Source organism: Lissotriton helveticus, chromosome 2_1, assembly GCF_964261635.1.
Source record: "Lissotriton helveticus chromosome 2_1, aLisHel1.1, whole genome shotgun sequence".
Lineage (NCBI taxonomy): Eukaryota > Metazoa > Chordata > Amphibia > Caudata > Salamandridae > Lissotriton > Lissotriton helveticus.
In genome coordinates this window covers 1,508,313,902-1,508,335,670 of record NC_136059.1, presented here as the reverse complement: position 1 = coordinate 1,508,335,670, position 21,769 = coordinate 1,508,313,902, and the positions used below count along the sequence as shown (strand labels likewise).

At 46.3% G+C, this 21,769-nt stretch overlaps 1 protein-coding gene across 1 annotated transcript; it reads right to left on the bottom strand.

Annotated features, from left to right (window-relative positions):
- Positions 1 to 17,165: 17,165 nt before the first annotated feature.
- LOC144818727 (centromere protein P-like) lies at positions 17,166 to 20,616 on the bottom strand. The gene has a single exon (XM_078676407.1). The coding sequence runs from the start codon at positions 20,254 to 20,256 to the stop codon at positions 19,435 to 19,437; it is 822 nt and encodes a 273-aa protein (XP_078532533.1). The 5' UTR covers positions 20,257 to 20,616; the 3' UTR covers positions 17,166 to 19,434.
- Positions 20,617 to 21,769: the final 1,153 nt, after the last annotated feature.

Here is a 21,769-nt window from a genome sequence, read left to right as displayed (position 1 = left end):
TGCTTGTGCACTAGACACGTATCACTTCACTGGCGAGTGTCAAATTCCTCACGCCCTCCTTCACTGATGCATGCGAGAAAAAACACTACAACAAAAGAAAGCAAGGATCCCTGGCCATGTACAAAGACAGCGCCTCCGAAATTAACAATTTTGGCATTCTCTTCTATTATCGAGAAACTCAGGCACAAAATTCCACAATTCATAACCCATGTCTATACACAGACAAAAGAAAATCTGGTCCACGTGCAGCGTTCACTGCTATGGCCTGGGACTACCGGAACACCCCCCTCCCCCCTTTTGTTAATCAACATTATTAAAAATTTACATGAGAGGGATTTCATTGGAGGCGGGGGTCGTACAACCCCAGGCAGTATTTATTAAAACATAAAATTAAAATGAAAATTGAAATAAACAATATTTACACAATTACGCAGAAAACATTCCATGACATTTGTTTACAATTGATATATACAGATATCAGATGGCTAACCTTAACATAATTCTAGTACAAGGTATTTCCTATCCAAATCTAACATATGAACCATAATCATACACTAATTACTTTTCTGCGTATCCTATTTGGGCCTACGGTAAGGTCACTAACTGGTGTCAGATCCTTATCAATTAACCACGCCCTCCAGTCGGACTGCGCATGCGCAGAGGGCCCGTTTACCGTGAGAGTACTTTCCCTCCCCCGGTTACCCCCGTACGCTCTATTAACTCTATTAAAGGGGGCCCTTGCATCTCTCTGCCGTTTACTGACGTCATTGTGCATGTGCGGGTGGCCAACCAGCCTAGAGAAGGCGTGATGCCCCCCTCCCCCGCACCCATCAAGCCAACAGGCTGTACTGTCCCTGGAGTTCAAGGAGAGACCACTTGTCCCTCCCCTTGGGCGACCCCATTCAAGAATGGCGCTGTCCTCTAAGGACCTTAAATTTACTGCTCACCAATCATGACCTTACCACCTGACCAAGGAATAGCAATAAATATGACGATTGATGACCTGTAAACGGGATAAAGATCTAAGGAACAAAACATATTAGTACGACACACCTGTCATCCATATACATTTGGAACAAACCTGTGAAACAACCTGGATAAAACACAATACCAATCATCTGCTTTAAGGGATGGTGGGTGGGGAAAAAGAATTACAGCCTCCTGGAGGCTGGGAGGGGCTTGCCGTGGAGCGCGGAGTCAAAGAGGCAGACTCCCGCGCTCCTCGGCCTTTTAACCCCTCACTAGCAGGCCGTTTCCAACAGGCCTGGCCTTTGCTTCCCAGTGACCCAGAAGTGATTCAATCACTTCCGGGTCACTAAGAGACCCAGGGTCCACTCCGTGCTCAGGCGCGCCCTCCGCATCATTGTGACGCGACGGGGCGCTCCCCACCACAGAGAGCGGGTGGGGGCCGGTGCGCCCGCCATACTTGCGGCAGGGCCGATGCCGGCCCCGCCTTTCTCTATGGTCCGGGACTACCGGAAACCCCCCCTCCTTTTGTTAATCAATATTATTAAAAATTTACATGAGAGGGATTTCTTTGGAGGCGGGGGTCTTACAACCCCCGGCCGTATTTATTAAAACATAAAATAAAAATGAAAATTGAAATAAACAATATTTACACAATTACGCAGAAAACATTCCATGACATTTGATTACAATTGATATATACAGATATCAGATGGCTAACCTTAACATAATTCTAGTACAAGTTATTTCCTATCCGAATCTAACATATGAACCATAATCATACAGTAATTACTTTTCTGCGTATCCTATTTGGGCCTACGGCAAGGTCACTAACTGGTGTCAGATCCTTATCAATTAACCACGCCCTCCAGTCAGAGTGGGCATGCGCAGAGGGCCCATTTACCGTGAGGGTACTCCCCCCCCCGGTTACCCCCGTACGCTCTATTAACTCCAATAAAGGGGACCCTTGCATCTCTGTGCCGTTTACTGACGTCATTGTGCATGTGCGGGGTGGCCAACCAGCCTAGAGAAAGCGTGATACCCACCTCCCCCGCACACATCCAGCCAACAGGCTGAACTGCCCCTGGAGTTCTAGGAGAGACCACTTGTCCCTCTCCTTGGGCGACCCCATTCAAGAATGGCGCCACCCTCTAAGGACCTTAAATTTACTGCTCACCAATCATGACCTTACCACCACACGCCAGCATAGTTGACGACTATCTGCCCCACCCTACCGTCCTACACTGAAAGGTCATGCCCTGCCCTTAAAACTCACAAGTCAAGCCCTTATATTGTCTAACAGGATTTCCTTACCTACCCTAGTCAGGTGGACCCCATCTTTTAAGAAGCACGGCTCCCCCCTGATACACCCGTGTGCTATCGTCTGTAGCTGAGGAGATCTGAACAATATCGCTATTTTATTGTTGATCCTCCTTACTGAGTGATTCAACGCTGTCACAGACTCTCCCCCTCCATTTAAATCTTGGTACCATCTGAGACCATACTATGGTGCAGCCCTGCCACGTCTTAGCTAACCAGCCCACTTCTGAGATTATGTCCTCCATCAAGCCTCTTCTACCCAGATTCACCAGGTCGTTCCCTCCCAAGTGTAGGATGACTATCCTGGGTGCAGGCCCGTGTCTACTCAAAAGATCTGTAAACAAACCCCTTAACTGACTAAGGCAGAGGCCCCCTTTCCCATGGAAAGATACCCTAAAACCGTCCTGCTCAGCTCTGTGTCTGTAATTTCCTGAAAGAAAAACTGAATTTAAACGTTTAACATACGAATGACCAATGACCCAAACAACATGTGCTCCTGTGTCCTGTGGATGTGCCCGTCGTTGTGGGTATCTTGCTGCTGATGCGCCGACGCTAGTTTCCCCCCTGCATGACAGGTTTGAGTAACTGAAATGTAAGCAGAGATGGGACATGCATCAGTACAAGTGAGAAATGCCAGACTCACAGCATGTGTAGTCGCACATAGTGCTTGTAACAATTGGAGGACAATCTCCCAATACTTTTCACCCTGTTGCTGTGCAAACCTCTGGCTGTTGCTACTGTGGCAGCCCCTATTCTGAATGAATGTGTTCCAAAGCACTTTGGATCCAAACCTGCCCTGTTTATTGCCATGTCCAGGACCCTTTTAAACTGGAACCTGGTGAGTGGGGTACCGTCAGCATGTATCAGTAGCGATCCCCCCACTGCCCTATTCCTCTGTCGTAGGAATGTTTCCAGCTGAGTCAAGGGGCAGCAAGCATTCTCCTGTGCGCGGTGAAGTACTACCCCTTCGCCACGGGCTTCTTGGTCTGTTTTGGATTTTCTAAGGGACATTAGTAAAGTGTCGTCCTGCACCCTTACATGTTCAAGCTGCAGCCCTCCTTGCATGTCCTGCTTATTCCGCACCACCAGCTCCCCTATCCTAAAGGCTCCATAAAGAGCCAGTGAAAAAGTGGCTCTCAATAGCAACGCTTCGCCTGGTGAGATGCAAATGTCACCAAGAGCTGCCAGCTGCGACGTCAGCAGTTCTATCCCAATTGGGCGTCTTGAGTCTGGTGCTGACCCCTGGAGGCGTTGCCACCCCTTCAGTGCCTTCCTAACAATGAAACTATAAATGGGATCCTTGTTGTTCTTGATTGTGCGAAGAAAGAGTTTGCTGCCACATGTCGCCTGGCTGTCGCCGCTGAGCGCCCTTCCTTATTCATAGTATCCAAGTACCGCAGGAATGCCCCTGTCTCATGCCAGCTGTCTACCCAATCCTGCCCCAAAAAAGTGCAGTAAGCGCAAAACGCCCCTTCATAAGCTTTCCTGGTCTTGGGAGCTAGGCTAGCTGCCACGAGGTTCTGTAGCTGGGGGCAACAATCTGCCAGAGTACTTCCAGGAAGAGTGTTGGTGTTGCCTCCGCAGAGGGTAGGTGTTTGCTGAAAACCTTCATCTTGAATGAGAGAGTGCGTCAGCAGCATTATTTAACAGCCCCAGGACATGTTTAGCGTTAAACTATATTTTCAGCTTCATACACAACAATACTATTTCCTTCAACAGGCGGAGGATCATTTTACTCTGTGCAGCCTGTTGGTTGATGCATTCTACCACCGTCATGTTATCTGACCAGAAAATCACAGATTGATTACGCAGATGATGAGGCCAAACAGGTAGTGCCACCCAGATGGGAAAGAGTTCCAGGAAACCTATGTTGGCTGTCACACCTTTCTCCACCAACCAAGCCGGCCAATGTTGTGCCACCCATTCGTTCCCAAGTATGGCACCAAATCCTCCACTGCCCGCGTCCGTCCATAAACCCAACTCTGCAGAAGTAGTGGGAGGACCGGGCCACACTACCCTGCCGTTGAAACCCTCCAGAAATGCCATCCAAATACGCATGTCCTGGCGAACCTCAGACGTCAGTCTTGTGTGATGGTGTTTTTCCTGGAGACCTGTCATGGCCTGTGAGATGGAGCGGGGAGAATGGTCTTGCCATACGTATGACTCTTAGTGCAAAATTCAACTGACCAACTGTCTGCTGTAGCTGATGTAAGGTTACTTTATCTTTTGCCAAGCATTATTGCAGGGCTGCTCTAAATTCCGCAATTTTGTTCTTCGGTACCCGGAAACACCCCTGTACTGAGTCCAACTCAATGCCTAAAAATTCTATTGTGATTGCTGGACCCACCGTCTTTCCTGGTGCCAGAGGAACCCCGAAGGCACGCATGAGCACGCAAAATTCCGACAATGCCCAGGTGCACTCCTGGGAGCCCGCCGACCCCAGAAAGAGAAAGTCATCCAGATAATGTATGACATATTGGTGCCCTGTCGCCTGTCTCAAAACCCATTCCAAAAATGAACTGAATTTTTTAAAGTAAGCGCAGGAAACAGAGCAACCCATGGGCATGCACATATCCATGTAGAATTTGTCCTGAAATTTAAAGCCCAGAAGGTGGTGATCAAGAGGATGTACAGGCAGCAGACAAAAGGCAGACCCAATATCTGATTTGGCTAGCAAGGCCCCGGGGCCCAGAACCCTTAGCATATCCACTGCCTGGTCAAAGGAAGCATATTTCAACGCAACAGGTTTTCTCATTGATGGCGTCATTCGGTGAATTTCCTCTAGGGGCTGACAGATTGTGAATCAACCTTAACTCCCCCTCCTCCTTCTTAGGGACCACTCCAAGGGGCGAGCAAACAAAATTGTGCACAGGGATGTGATCAAAAGGACCAGCTATTCTGCCCAAGCATAATTCTTTTGCAATTTTTGTTGCTGCCACTACTGGGTTGGTCCTCATAGAAAGCTGATTCTTACACTCTGGTGTCCCTATGTAATTAAATGCAGGAATCCTGAAACCATACAAAAAACCTTCCTGTAAAGTCCTAGCCGTGGCATGATCTGGGTACTTGTTTAACCAAGGAGTCATAGCCATAACGTCAATGGGTGAGTGTGTTACAAGTTGTGTCCCCTGCTCACTCCTGTTTCTTCTTTCCCCTATATCCTGATTTTCTGAGGCATTTTGATTCTGGGTGAGAAGGGTTGTTGCAGATAGAACATGCGTGCCTGAACTTACAAGTGCCATGGACCCTGGTGCATGTCCGTCTATTAAAATCCCAACATGTCTCATTCCGTCCCCCATCGCTCCCTGGACTAGGGGCTGGGCCCGTGCCCGTGTTTTGGGATGGCCGAAAGGGCTGAGACGCATGAAATGGTGTGGCCCTTGTTTGAGTACTGCGCTACGTTACCCGGCTGCCCTAACCCAAACTGATCCACCATGAGAGCGTGTCAACTCGGTCCCAGGAAAGTGATGGGTCAACCACCTTGGCCTTCCTGAAATTCATGTCATAATCCTTCCACCCCACGCCCCCATAGTTTTGATGGGACATAGTAATCCTGCTCTGGTAACAAGCCATCTCTGCTTGTAAGTTAGGTGAACGCTCAGCTATTATTGCCATAAATACAGAAAAGGCCCTATTCCAGTTGCTCAAATTCTCCTCCACCCTGAACTTTAGCAGTTCCGCGCACCATTCACTAGGAAGCATCCAATCTTTCTGTTTCCTAGAATATTCCATTTCCCTGTCATCCACCAGTAGAGAGAACGTATTAATGTAAGCACCAGACCATACCAATTATTTTACTTCGCAAGTTACATGCCTGGCCAAATGTTCCCTTCCTGTGGGTCGCACACCCACACCCAGTAATGGCAATGCAACTTCTTTACCTATTGCCCCGGCTTCAGCTGGCTCCGCCACCTTCTCTTTTCCATTGTTGCTCGCTGGCGCCTCTTTGCTGCTGCCTGCTAAAGGAACCCCCCCCCGGTTGGTTGCAGGAGAGATGGAGCACCGGGCCCTTCGCCTGTTGCAATAATCGTCGCCACGATCTTTTTTACCTCGGCAGAAGGGTCCTCCCCTACTTCCTTTGCCCCCACTGAAGTTGGCAACATCCCTCCCCTTCCTAACCAAGGGAGAACTGCAGCTATCTGTGTCACTAATTCCTGTGGGACCTGATTGACGTCTGCTGGCGTTGTGACAGGCGTAGGGACCACTTGGGTATGAACCGGAATCACTGGACTAGTAGTGGGCACCACTGGGAGTGATATAAGGACCACAGGAGTGGGTGTGGGTGCCACCAGACTTGGTGTGGGAACCACTGGGATACTTGTGGGGACCACTGGGCAAGGTGTAGGGACCACCGGGACCAATGTCAATGGAACCCCTGCAGGAGCCCCCCACGGAACCTCTTCCAAAGGGTGGGCTGGCACGGGAACTAACTCCTGATTCTTCCCTTTCCTGGGCCTATCCCGCCTGGGGAGCGGATCCAGTTCACCCCTGGGTTTTGGGGGCACTATGGTTCGCTTAGGCCTCCCCACCACCTCACTCTGCCCTTCCACTCTTTTTCTGAGCTCTGCAAGGCTCTGCCCCAGTTTCTCCACCTTCCCCCATCTCCTATCATTTGTCACCATCCTACGCATCATTGACTCCATCATATGTTCCATGCGGCAACGCTTCGCGCCACGCTTACTGGCCATAGCTCCTGAGCCAAGATTGCGAGGTAACTTATAAACTGATAGATAATAACACCGCGAACACATTGTTATCTGTACCAAATGATTCTCTCACTGAGAGCCTCCCCACAATGTTTGCCGGGCCTGGAAACCTGTCCAGGTCCTTACCTGAGCACCGTTGAGGGTACACAAACCGGCCATAAGCACCACGCAACTGGAGCCACGCCACACCAACAAACCTGGGTGTTGGGCGAGTAATCTCGAGCCCGACGGCCCACAGAAGCAGTGAAATGCAGGCCTGTCTGTGACCTCAGTGAGTGATGTCCTAGTGCCCCGTCCGATGCGCCACCGCGGAGAGTCCTTGAAATATGTAGGCTGTAAGTATGACAAGGAGAATGTTACACCCCTGGTATCAGCCTAATCTGCAGCAGTATCCCTTTTTACTGTACCTTTCTGCAAACCTGCTAGCCCCCAGGCAGTATTTATCCTCCCCCAAAATGAGTATGCAAAACAGTCACCCCCACTTGTACCAAAATATAGCTCGATGGGCCTGTCGCCGTATTTAATACAGGGTCAACCTTTGCAGGCACCCAGCCTTTGATAGCTTTGATAAGTAGCTGCACTCACACCTCCATGCTCACTATCTTTCACTTATTTGACAAAAAATGCCCCTGCTAATTTCTTCAACACAACCCACTGCCTGTACTGGTTGTGCCTGGGCAGCCACCTTTATATACACCCGCAGCGTGTGCAAGCCGCCCTCAATTCAATGACCCATATTAGATTTTTCTTCCATAGATATAAAACACAAAGCACTGATGAGAATCGAACTCAGGATCTCAAGTTGACTAGACAGGCGCTTTAACCAACTACGCCACAGCACCACCTGTTTAGCGTAATCCCGATCGGATATTAAAATCCCTGCTCCTGGCGAGGTACGAACTCAATGCCTCAAGCGTGCTTGTGCCAATAACAAAACGGTGCTTTCACTGATTACCTATCTGTAGCTGCCCGATTATTTTGAATGCCTCAGTCACGCGAAGCGTCCCTGCTTCTCTGCCCCCCCGCAGTACCTGAGAGAAGCGTGTGTGCTTCTCGCAACCCGATCCACGCTATTCCCCCGTACTTTTCGAATTGAGCTAGCCTGATGTCTCCGTCCCGCTCCTTCGCCGCCGAGCACCACCGTAGCCCGATATGCGCTTCTCCGCTCCTCCTCCTTTGCTGCCGGGCTGCAGAGGAAACGCAAGAAAATATTCTCCCAGCGATCCTGAAGACAGTGGGATCTCCTACGTTGCTGATGGCCCCAGTGATATCCGTGCCTGCTAAAGAGAAAGAAGAAAAAGAATTACAGCCAAGAATTACAGCCTCCTGGAGGCTGGGAGGGGCAGGCCTTGGAGCGCAGAGTCAAAGAGGCAGACTCCCATGCTTCCCGGCCTTTTAACCCCTCACTAGCCAGGCCGGTTCTAACCAGGCCTGTCCTATCTTTTTATGTGCGCAGATCTCTGCTACAACTGCGGAGTCTCTGCAGACGTAAAATTACTATTAGTAAAATTAAACTCGTAGTTTGTCACTACCAAAATAACCTGTATAATTACACAAAAGTGTAAGTTTACATTTGTGAATGAGGGCCCTGTACATTTAGACACCGAGACTACTCCAGGAACGTCGAGCAGTGGAGAAGGCATATGTATCGAAGCAAAACTTGCCTATCCTTATGTTTAAAATTGTTAGGGAAAGTGCTCCAACACCCTCTAGGTCTTGGACTCACTATATAGAACTGCAAATAAATAAATACTCAATCGGAACCCCAGACTTCGATCCACAAGCAAAAGGAACATGACACAAGATAACAATGGTGCTCATGAAGAGTTTACAGACTATAAATATTCAAATTACTTTCAGCTAAGGTAAAAACAATGTAGCTAGTTTAACAGTGTCCAGATAACGTGTCTTCCAATTCTATTTACAGACAGGACACCAGACTGGTTACCTTCAAAGGCAACCACCGGCATACAATCAATTCACATAGTGCATTTTGACTCAATCTTTCACTATATGACTTACCACCAGTTTCATTTATCATCTGAAAAATATATCAAACCAACAGTTTGCCTAGCAATTGTGTGGGACAAAACTATCACTTGAGCCAGTACGTGTGGATTATATATCAGACAAAGGTCTTCAAGTCGACCTTCCATTTCAGACATACTACTCTTGTATTCATTACACAACCGCATAACCAACGACGTTTTATTACAGAGCAATGTATTTTTAATAGTGCGCTTAGATGCACAGTGGTAGCCGCACAGCAGGTGTGGTTGAGGTAAACCGCAGACATTTTAACAACTACTGAGTCCCAGAAGCATGCCCATTGCCTCCCAGACAGAGTTAATGAGGTATGAAAAGCACAGCTTTATCATGACCCTTCATGTTGGCCTGCATGTGTCTGATGTTGTTGAGAGGTAACAAGTGGGTTGATAGCTAACGACTTTGCTTTATTAGTGATACATGTTCACCACTCACTGCTGCTGGAGTGCATCAATTTAAAAGAGGTGGTTAGTGGGCATATTCTATAGTACCCAATTTTTAACTCCTATCTGCCGGTCATCACTTTTGCTATGAGAACGGGCACCAGAGAAGCGTACAAAATCAATGAAACATGGATCGGTAACCCTTCCCTGGACAAAACTAAAGCAGCTAGGAGAATTTGAATAACCCATTACCCAGCCTCGGCGTGGCAGCTACTATCTGTGCAAGGAGATAAGCAGAAGCAAATTGTTCCTACTCACAGGAATGAGAAATGATCGTGCCACAAAGAACCCTTAAAGCCACAGGGCATTAGGCAGGTAGCCCAAGGCAAACAGTCTTCCCTCTCCTCAATAAAGGCTATTTCATCGTTCTACAGTCTAATTTCCAATACGAGTGGCGTATTGCTGTATTAAACTAGAGAAGATGAAACCCTCTTCTGACAGTGTTAATGTGTACAAATGACAAAATAATGAACAGGTAGATGCCATTACGAAATGTGCCGCATTACGACACATAACTTGCTATTTCATGCTGCATAATTCTGTGAACCCTACCACATAATTTGGCCCTCCCTAGCCACAAAATTACAGTGTCCCTGGCTATGCTCTGGTAGTCTCACCTGCTTCATGCTGCACCATGGGCTCCTGCTCTCTGTCCATCAGGACTGCCCTGAGGGCCGGCTCAGCCGCACGGTCCCCCATCTGTCCCAGGCAGTAGGCCGCCTCATGCTTGAGCAGTGCAGACGGGTCCTGGAACACCCCGCTGATACCGGCGATGGCCTCTGGGCCGCCCAAGGCGCAGAGGGTAAACTGCGCTCAGAACCACTGGCTCAGGGGCCGGCTCTGGTCCACCAGCTCTCCGCCGAGGTGCTGCACTTCCTCCTGGGGCACCATGTTTCCCGGATCGGCCTCGGTGTGTCTTTAATTAATGCACCGGTCCCAAGCATAGAGCGTGGCCATTTTAGATCAGGACAACGTAACAACCGGGACCAACCAAAGCACGAAATACAGATTCAAACATATTTAAAAGGCAAGCAATGCTTGGGCGTGCAATAAAGTACACTTTTTTAAATTTCTTTTAATTTTACGAATTAGGACATTGAAGATGTGTTCTTCGAAAGGCAGGGATGTACCCAAGCTTTCATAAACACGCACCCCTCTCTATGCTCCAGAATGGTAATGGCCGGGTGCGAAGAAAAAAAAAACAACAAGCTTGCGGGGCAGCAGGAGGAGGCGCGGCAGCAGGGGGAGGAGGGGTGCCTGCACTTGTGGGAGTGATAATTGCTGCCATATGGCGGTGTTCTCCTGCAAGTAGATCGCCTCACGTGCACGCGTTGCCATTGATGGCAATGGAACGCGTGCACGTTTTTGGCTGAAAAGCGATCAGAAAAGGTCTTTTTGCCTGCAGCGCATGTGCGCTGCGTAGGCGAGACCTAAAAAGCAATGCTACACGACAATGCAATCATCCTCTAGAAAACATCATCATACAAACAAGGCATTACACATCTTTTTTGGCCTTGTAAAGCTTCAAAAAAGTTACAATACACACATCCTCCCAGCTGTACAGCAAAAGCTCTGGCTATGGGAGAAAGAAATTAAAAATTCATCACACAGTGGGAAAGGTGTTTATTTTGGGGTCCCTCCAACTTAGGGCGAGGACACAGAAGATGACATGGAAAGGAAAAGCATGCCGCACCAAATGATTTGGTGGTGGTCCCATCATAGTTTTTATGGGCAAAAATGTGTTTTGAATAAAGGGCCGGCAAAGCATTATGGGATGAGTATATGTTGAGTAGTGAATAATATAAAATCGGTTCCCCCGTTGAGGCGATAGAGCACCAGTAAAGTTTTCCTTGCGTTTGCTTTCCTTTCTGCGGGCACACGCCACTTTTTAAATTTTTTTAACGGGCGCACTATCGCATACTGCTGTAAGAACCAATAGCCTTTTCTGTGCTTGCTGCTCCAGCAGAAGCACATGGGGGTTGGAGATGGGGTCCCTTCCCCTTAAACATAAATCCACCGGGAAGCGCCTATATAACATACAAGATGGTGACAGTGTAATGAGGCCGAGGAGGGGGGTGGAAATGGTTTTTTAAGTGGTGCGTGGTAGGAGGAGAAAATAGGTGGGGGAGCAACATGAGGTACGGGACACACTGCTCAGAACTCGAGAGTCCAAAGAGCATGTCCCTAGGGAAACAATTTGGTTTTCAAGTAAGATGTGGCCTATGAAACAGATCTGCTGACTTTGAGCCAGGAGAACTGGGTTCAAATCTCAGGTAGCATGATAACACATTTTTTTTTATCTCATAACAAATAGAGTTAAATATTGTTTGAACAGTTACAGTACTGGGTGAGCAAATGGGAGCAATAGAAAAGAGGGGGAGGGATGGGGGATTGCATGGAACAGGTGCTTGCCTGATGAGCAAGAAACAAAGAAATGAAAATTCTGCGTGTGTTTGCTGGAAAGCCAAAAGTCAACAAAACAAATAGTGCCCACAAGGAGGGCAGGAAAACAAGTAACAGGGGAAATCCTCAAGCCCATATTTTGAGTACAGCATGTCTCGAGGAGGAAGCGCAAATGCTGCCCATGCAAGACCTAAAACAACACTGTGGGGGTTGAAACAAGAGCGCATGTCTCATTTGTTTAAAATTCATAGATAACAAAAGAAGCTGTATACATTTGTAATGTAAATTACTAAACCTAGGACAGATCGTTACTATGTGCAAATGATCAGCTATGGAAGCATTATCACACGTACATACAGATAAGCCAGAATCTTTATAGTAGCTACGACTAGGAGCCAGGAGCCGGGAAAACAAATTGAGCCTAAAAGGGTCAACAGTCTATGGTGGTAGCTGAACAGATCTATCTTTAGGTAAGGTTTCATGCCACTTACTGTTTTGACCAACATAAGGTGTAGCAATGACTGCTTAGTCAAAGCAAGCACCTCATATTCTGCAACCGCCTTAGCACTAAAGGCCCGTTTATTCCATGTAACATCAGTTGTGGTGTTGTAAATCGTTTCAAAACTAGGCACAAGATTACCAATATCTGGTTAAGTAACCACTGGTTTGGGCATTTTCCTTGGTTTGGAGTTTGTAGGGGTCCACGCTGCAGCTGAATGACTCTAATGACTGCCAGGTCATTCATTGCCACTGAGCAACTAATTCAGATTACATTCCTTATTTTGTCATCGCGACAGGCTGACTGAGTGCATCACTCCATTTAAATAACACATGCTACCAAAGGACTCTATACATTGTTTAGACAATGTTTAAACATTGTGAGGCATTCGTTACAACAATAAACACTTTGAGTCTAGTACAGCGTACAATACAGTAGAGGAATTGTGTTCTTCTATTGTTCGATGCTTAGACCTCTTCATAAGACAATACCATAAGCTTTAGCCAACACGTTTTGTTGTAAATGGGGAAGTTGCCCCAAGACTTTCTTAAGGCTCTTATATTCCTGAAATCGTCTGCGAGGACCTCAGTGTTCTGTTGAGATATCATCAACAATATGGCAAGTAAAGCCTTAATGTATCCCACAGAAAAGGTAGTCAACACAAAATGCTGAGAAAGCTGCCCTATTTACATCTTTTATTAGTTGTCACAGAAATAGTGCCAGGTAACAGTGATATTCGCCTCTTCATAAACTGCTCAAAATCATGATGTATAGCACTCACACTGAATGGTCCAGAAAATTTTTACTCAATGCGGTGTCCAGAAAGTTTCTGTGAGCGTAGTCTCATCAATGTAACACAATATCCCTTTTCCCATAACCAGTGGAGAGACACTGACCGGGACAGTCCTTCCTGCACAGAGTCCCGTGGCTTGCAGACTGGCGTTATGGCAGATGCAAATAGGGCAGCTTTCTTAGTCGTGTCTAAGCCAGGGCTGCTGCAGCTTGAGCTGATGTGGATTCAGCTGGGCAGTGTCTGGCATTTATTTATTTATAAAGTCTTATATAGCGCAAACTTGACCCAAGAGGGTATCAGATCGCTTTACATTTAGGATCGTAGCGTTACAAGTTACATCAGATACAAGAGCATAGTAAAGTACAGTACACATAAATAATGTTTCAGTAATTCGTAGGAGGGAGGGGAGGAAGAAGTAATAGCAGGAGACAAGGAGGAACAATGCCCAATGTCTGGCTGGGTAGGTGACGTTCAAGGGGGAAAACCAGGGCCTATCTCCTCATTAGCTGTCAAGCAGCTCCACCGGTCATCAGCCATGTTGCTCAGGTCTCAGCGTTCAGGAAAAAACTGTTTTTAGTTTATTTAATTTGCAAAGGTTATATAGCGCTATCTAGACCCGGAGGTATCAGAGCGCATAACCAGGGTAACATTGCATTAGAAGGTACATCAAAAGGATTATAAAGCGCTGGATAGACCCGTAGGTATCTCTGGCACTCAAGTTTATCACAAGTCTTTAAAAGACTATTTGCATACCTTTGTAAACTGGTTAACAGGGCTTAGTTTTTAGGTCGAGCCTGTAGCAGCGCGCATGCGCTGCTCTGGCGAGACTTCTTGTAAGGAGCTTCAGAAAGCTCACCACAAGCTTGTGCGTGTTTTTGTTTTTCATAGGCTATTGGGCTTTGCTTGCGTCTTTCTAAGAAAGACAGCGCGCAATTGGGCAAAGGCGGGTGCATGTCCCGCCTCTGCTCCGCCCACCGCCTATTGCTTGCGGTTACCCGCACGGGCCACATCTGTTTTCCATTATCGTGCACAGAAGCATGTGTGATAATGCAAAACAGATGTCTTGCTGTGGCGGATGCGCACGCCCTACTCGCGTGCTTGTTTTTATCTGATGCTGCATCCAAATCCGGCCAGGAGTAATCAGACCCACTGAGTTTTAGAGCAACACATTTCTCCAGTTAATACACTGAGGAACTTGTGCTTGAAAAATCCCGCGAATCAGCAGTTTGCACACTTCTCAGACTCTGAATTTTACTGCAAATGCCGATTGCTCTCGATATCAGATTCACATTTTCACTCAGAACGAGGCAATAATCCTGCAATGCCTGAGACGCACTGAAAACATCGGAAGTTCCCGTCATTGGTGACTGTCTCAGGCCCAGTCCTTTGGGGCTTCCTAGCACCCAACAGCCCGGCATCCTCCTAGAAGAGACCTCAGTTAGTACAGCCTGCCTCGGCGCCGTGCGGTCACGTACTGTGTGTATATTGCTTTTCTGCTCTTCGCAGAGGTCCGTGCACTCGCATGTCAGTTTGTCATATGTCCGTTTGGATTCAAGCAGCCCACGCAGGATTTTTCTTTTGAAAAATAGCACATGAACAAAATTTGTATTATGTTTCTTGAATGTTGATCACGTCGATTGGGAATCAGTTTTCAGAAATATGACACATTCATTTGCTTTCTCTATTTTACACTGGCGTTTTACACTGAGGAGAGAGAAAGGTGTCGGTTGAGGAGGTACTACCTTCTAGGTTGCCTTTCTCGGGTCTTGAACTTTAATTTTCTAAAGAGCTTCTCCGTGCCATCTCTTGTTGGGCCTTTCCATTACCCTGATTGATACATTCACCCTCATGCTGATCCAGTGGGCAGGAATGCAGCAAGATAAATGACCTCAGGTCCGCAGGGTGTTCTCAGAAACCAGGAGGTACATGTAGGTTTCCAAGGGCACAATTGTTGTGGCAACAGCTAACTAAAGCAATGGTGTATTTTCAACGTTGAGTTCTTAGGATAGCCTTCCATCTTCTCGAATCCCTCAGCCCGGTTATAAAAACATAATTACCCGTTTCGGGGCCCTGGCCCTATGTAAAGTTGAAATTTGCTACTTTATTTAAATTGGGCAAGTTATCATTCTCTCCACGGCATCTGCTATCAAGGTTACTCATCGGCGGCTAGTTAACCTTACCAAATGTTCAGCGATACATTAAAAAACTAATGGATTATTCGGAGCATTTTCATCCCCGTCCACAGATTAACTAGAGGTAAACCTGCCAGGTGCCATTCACAGCAAATTAGTCTTACTCCTTTAGCCCAATATTGCCGGGATGTCCCTCCAAGACAGAAACTGTTTTCAGCTAGACGTTTTCTGATCCCGAGTTCTTTCACACGCACAGCTGACGATGCAGTGCAGGAGGTGCCCATAATCTGTCATGCGTGCTTCCGCCTCAGAAGTGCCAGTGTTCTCCCGGTTACACCACTGTGTGATGTACTAACACCCATACAGTGGAATTGTACCCACTCCACCAATTATTAGTTGGTATTTGAAAATAGGGCGTAATCTTAGGGTCCATATTATTTTTCAAATTGCCACAGATCACTGTATGGCAAGAGCCGAGGAGTCTGGTGGATGGCAGTGAAATGGACTAATCTTTTGTTGAAAAGAATTCACGTGTATGTACATGCATGAATGAATTGGTAAACCTAGCATTGCATGCTTTATTCACTACCTAGAATAACATGCACAATGAATATAGCACGTACTCCAAAACCTTCCTTCACCCATACACATTGGTCTACTGAGCCTAAACCTGGGTACTAACACATACCCTTTCTGCTACTCCTCTCGTAGACCTAACAAAACTACCCTGAGCCAAACACCTATTCTGGTCACACTCTTGGGCCTTGATGTGAAATTTGGTTATGCAGCACAAAGTTGTCTAAAACCACAATTGTGAAATAGTTATAGCCAAGGAAAGTAGATGGTGTCCTTGCCTTTCCTTTGTAAGGGACATGAAGTCAACAGCAGGAGAAAACAAGCAGTGGCATAGCCAATAGGTCTCGCCTTTGGGACCTTAGAAGTGTTTAGCCATGCAGCAGTTGATGTTGTTGCACCAAGGATATTGTGCTGGATAACTAAACACTTATAAGGTCCCAAAGGCGAGACCCATTGGCTATGCCAATGCTTGTTTTTCTCTGGTTCCAGTACCCCCTGGGTCCCCACTCTGCCTATTCCTTACATTTGTATTTTACTTTTAGTGGGATAGTGTGAGAATGCATTTCATGAAAAGGAATATAAATTAGGGTTGCCAAAAGAAAAATACCAGCCATTTTGTTGTTTAAAGAGCCTGCATAGTCCTCAACTTGACAGTGATAGGGTTATAAATAAAATAGTATGTAATCATTTGTAATGTGACTTTTCTGTCTTTGTTCCCTTTAATTTTCAGTCATGGATCATTCAGGCAGCCCTAGAACACAATAAAACATGTTTTTTGCTGTTCCTAGTATGCACAGATAAGTGCTGAAATAGGCTTAAGGTGACTGCTTATTTTTGTACAGTCTGAGACATCAATATTATGACTGGACGCTTGTTGCAGGAGCAGCACAATAATTATTTCCTCTTCCCTTGATCCCTGAACAGGCCCGGACTGGAGACGGAACGCAAACCGGCCCTGGCAACTGAGTCGGAGTGGCCCGGTGGGCAGAGAGGGTGTTGTGTAGTTCCTATATATTCCTATACAGAATCTGCATGTTCGGATAACAAACTGTGGGTTTGGTGGCAGACTGGTTGGAGCACCCCCATCGTGAATGTTAGCCTATTTGCATTAGTTAGCTCAGTGCCACTAAAATCTCCTCTTATCTGGGAGAGAATAGTTTCTGGCAACCTTAGAACATGGCAACCCTGATCCCTCAGAATCGTGGAAACAATGTACAACTTTTCGCTCAATCACTCATGCTCACTTATTCGGTCTCAGAGTTACACGGAAGAAACAGTTGGGCGCGTTAAAATAAGGATTTATTGCACAGTTGTTCTTCTAGTGTAAAATAGATGTGCTGCAACAACCATTAGACAGCAGCAGAGATATATAATTAGCAGTGCAGGGAATATAAAAGATAGTACAGTTCTACCATTTTGCAATAGTCATGAATACATACATGAATATAAAATGCATGATAAAAGAGCGTACTCCTACGATGCCTATATAGATGTACCTAAGTGCACCTAGCTGGTGAGTAGGTTTGCAGCCAAGAATCCCTCTAGGTTTAGTCTAACCCCATTACCTGAAGCAAGAGAGTGTGGGACCCCATCCTGGTCTCGAGGTGGCCCCCCGCAAGGGATGTGTCAGACCACTGTCAGTTGGAGCGTCTGCATGCAGCAGCCTCAGCGTCTCTGGTCAGTGTGTCTACCTGGAAGTCTCGGTTCCCTCTGATTAACACTAGCAAGAAGTGCTGCATTTATACAGAAAAGTATCTAGAGTTCCTTTGTCCCTTGTATTAGCCATTGTTGGGTTTGAGGATGACGTATGGGATCAACCTTGTACGTAGATATTTTATGCAGGAGGATGTAGCCCCGGTCTGGTTTCCAGGAACCCTTATGAATATTCATTCATACTGTGTCAGTCTAATGATGTAGTCATAGAAAGCAATTGTTCAGGGAAAACCCTCCTTCTGCGCCCAGTACTAGAACTAGGTAAAGGTTCAATCCTCAAAGGCTCGTTACAGTGTAGTTTAGGGGAGGTAATGTAGGTGAAGGGGTATGATATTAGCCGGGCCTATATAAGGGTACCTATATGGAACATAACATGGTGGGTGCGTAGAAACCAGTGCAGCAGCTTCGGTATAGGGGGCTGATATTGTAACACTGATGCAAAACAAAGCCCCCTGTATCATAAAAGACCCCGTACCCTTTCGGTCCACCGAGAAAACACCTGGTGGCCGCTATGGCCAGTCCGGCCCTGAATAATGCCATAATAGCAATAGTTTAACTTATATCATAAACACTACGCCAGCCCTCAATAACATGCTTAGCTGCTTCTCTGCCTGGGAATGCACTCTGCATTCAGACAACTCACTCCTCATTCTCACCCTTCACTTTTACACTCATCATGCACTCACAGCGATCACAATGCACTCACACTGATCACCATGCACTCGCACCATTCACCCTGCACTAAGTGACCACACTGCACTTATGCCACTCACCATGAACTCACATCGTTCTCCCTCCACTTACCCAGATGTCACATGAGCACACCGCTCATTCTGCACTCAGTGATCACTGTGCACTCATAATGCGATTGCGCTGTTCACCTTGTACCTCACCCTGCAGTCGCACAAGCACACTACTCACCCTACACTCATGTGACACTTCACTCACCTGCCCCCCTCACTGCTCACTCTGCAATCTCACTCAAACAAGCCCATCACTAACCATACATTCATTCGTACCACTCTGCACTTACATCCACACCCAAATTCATATGGTCACCTCACTCACCCTGCTGTCACTCCTCTGACCTACTCTCACACTATTGCATCGCTCACCGTGCACTCACATGGGCACTGCTGTTACCGATACAGCACAAAGGATTATTGTGCCTGCTACAAAGAATGTGTACTATGCAGATCAAAGAACTTAGTGGGAGTAAACTATAAGTAGCCCTATAAAAAAATTCAACGTTTGTCAGAAAGGGGCTATAGAGAGATGAGGTGCATTGTTGGCGAATGGAAGCAACGGAATTCATGGAGAAGGAAATGGGGGAGCTGCGCCAAAATAGACTGTTGCACCGCGCACAACAAGTGCTAAGGCCAGCCCTGGCTGGGAGTCTTAGCCCCTCCCCCTCCAAAGTTTGGGTTTAGTTGCGCCCCTGGGTCTCAGCAACCACTATCTGATCTGAACCACAAAGCACAATGTTCTCAATCCACCCAGTCACTGGTTAATAGTAGACTCCAAGCAATTAATGAGCGTCTCGATGACTAAAGAGCTTTGAGGCGACCTAGAAAGTAAAAACGTACTACACCGATGGTCGTATCACAGTAAAACATTCAAACAGAATTCATGTGTTATTTTAGCAAAATCACAAGATATTGAAAATCTGCTGGCGGTTTTAAAACTCCATTTATAATCTTACATTAATAACTGCATTTATTGGTTTTGCCATAAAAAATGTTTTTTATATGCGAGGCTAGTAGGTGGCGTCACTGTTGTAGATATAAACTATTAGGGGGGGGGGTGTAAATATTTGAGAAGGAAGATTCCGAAAGGTTTATTCCAATATAGCAAATGCTTGTATGAGCTTTTCAATGGCTGTGTAAATCCCGTAAACTTTCAACAACGTTCTGAAAGCTGCAGGGGCGCGTTCTACAACTTCCTTCGTATCAAGAGCATGAGCTTGCTCGGGTAGTTTAGTCAAAAGGTGCAATGCTGGAATCACTGCCCCCTCTTCGCTGACAAGGACTTGCCAGACAATTATTAATTCACTTCCGGGTAACTGTGGGTTGGTTACAACCATGTAATCCGCTGAAGATCCTTCTGGTAGCCTGATAAGAACGGGGTACCGTTCCTTGAAACGACGAAAAGTGTTTTTACGATGCACACAGCATTCCGAGAATGCAGAGAAAGCACGAAAGAAAAGTAATAGGTTTTTCTTCCCTTCTATTCTGGATACAAATGTCCTTAGCTCGGAATCGGCCTCCGATTCAATGACGATGTTCATGTCTGTAACGACAGCGGAAGCATTGTCATTTTGCAGACTGCGAAGGAGCTCAAACTCGAGGGTAAAAGACCGGCAGCTGCAATTTCCTGCTAGCTTGTACTTGAACAAGGTTTGGCTGTCGTTTCTTTCCGCCGATTTCCTCGAGTACTCTGTGAATTCAGTGCCCGTGAGCTCTTTGAGATACGCGAGCTCCATCTCCAGCAGTTCCAGCTCTCCCGCCAGATCCGTGGCATTTTGAGGCGTTTTAAGCGAAGTCACCGGAAGGCGTTCGTCCTTGTGATGCGTGACTTTCCGTTGGCTGCGGGACTTATCTGTTAGCAGATGGATTTCATCCTCCAAGGACCGTATTTCATCCTCGTACTGGCTCAACATGCCAATGGTCACTTCTAAAGCGCAAATATTTCAGAGCCTGCACGTAACTGGTGGCGGGCTTTCCGGTACAATGGCGCAGCTTTCAAAAACTGAAGGAAACACAGCAGTCATAGATAAAGACAAGGGACTACGAGATTTAAAAAAAACACAGAAGAAGGACAATGAAATAAGAACGATTTAGCAAAAGACATAAAAGAAAGACCACAGCAATTCAGGTTGTTCCAGTTGACGAGGTCTGTTTTTTTGTGGAAATATATTGCGTAAAGTCGAACAGAAGGTATTGGAGCGCTTTACATGAACACCAGTTATGTTACACAAGGACACATTCATTATTTGGTAGATGCAGGGAGATTAAGTGATTTGCCTAGTAGCACAGGATGCTGAGCAGACGCTGAGGGTCGAACCTGGCAGTGGCGTAGCAAGGGCAGGTGGTACCTAGTGCGGAAAATTTCTTGTCAGTCCCGGCTTGACAAAATGGCAAAAATATGTATTTAAAACACATAATTTTGCCATTTTGTCACCCCCCTCAATGATGACACCAGGGGCGGCCCGCACCCACCGCCCCCCCCTTCCTACACTCCTGGAATCTGGCTCCCCAGCTCCAAAGTCAGCAGCTCTGGCCGTTAGGAGGTTGACAGCTTACCTGTCCCTTACCTTATGTGGCTGACAGAAAAATATGTTTAAGACACAGTACAGAAGAAGGGCAGCGGTTCCCCCCTCATGTTGCTTTTGAGTATTTTATTTATTTATTTATTTCTATATAGCGCATAATTTAACCAAAGGTGTCAGAGCGCTTTACAAAAGAACCAGTTACATTACATAAGGACTTCAGAGTACATGAATTCAATAAAAGATACAAACAGAAAAAAACTCACATAATAATGGTAATAAGTACATATGCTTACTACAGATACTAGTGGTTAGAGTGACATGTATACAAAATGCAAATTCACTCAAGATTTAGTTTTTAAAAAAGTTGAAGGGATCATAGTTGGATAAATATATATTACATATTTAGAGGCTTGGCCTGGGCACTAATTGTGCACTCCTACCGAAAAGAGTACACTTATTGTCTCCCAGGGAGCTTGTTTCATGTTAACTTTAATATTAAGACGACCTCTGCATAAAAACAGAATGACGCAGTGCATACATGCCAACCAACATTTCGAAACAGGAAAGAGGGAGATAGTGAAAAAATCGGGATATTATATGCATAAATGCCAACATTCTGATACTGGAAAACAGGAGAGTTTGAAAAAGAAAATGGGGTCTGTAGTTTACCCATAAACTTATGTTTAAGCACAGGCAATTTCAGGCAGTAGACAACTGAAATAATCAATTTTTGGATTATAAAATCGGGAGTCTCCCAACTGAATTAGGTCTGGTGGCATGTATATTTATACTCCCTATTGAACAAAATTTAAATTTTAGGCGAGAGACATAAAATAGAGCCATTTTTGGATTAAAGATCAGGAGTCTCCTGGCCGAATTGGGTCTGCTTGCATGTATGGCA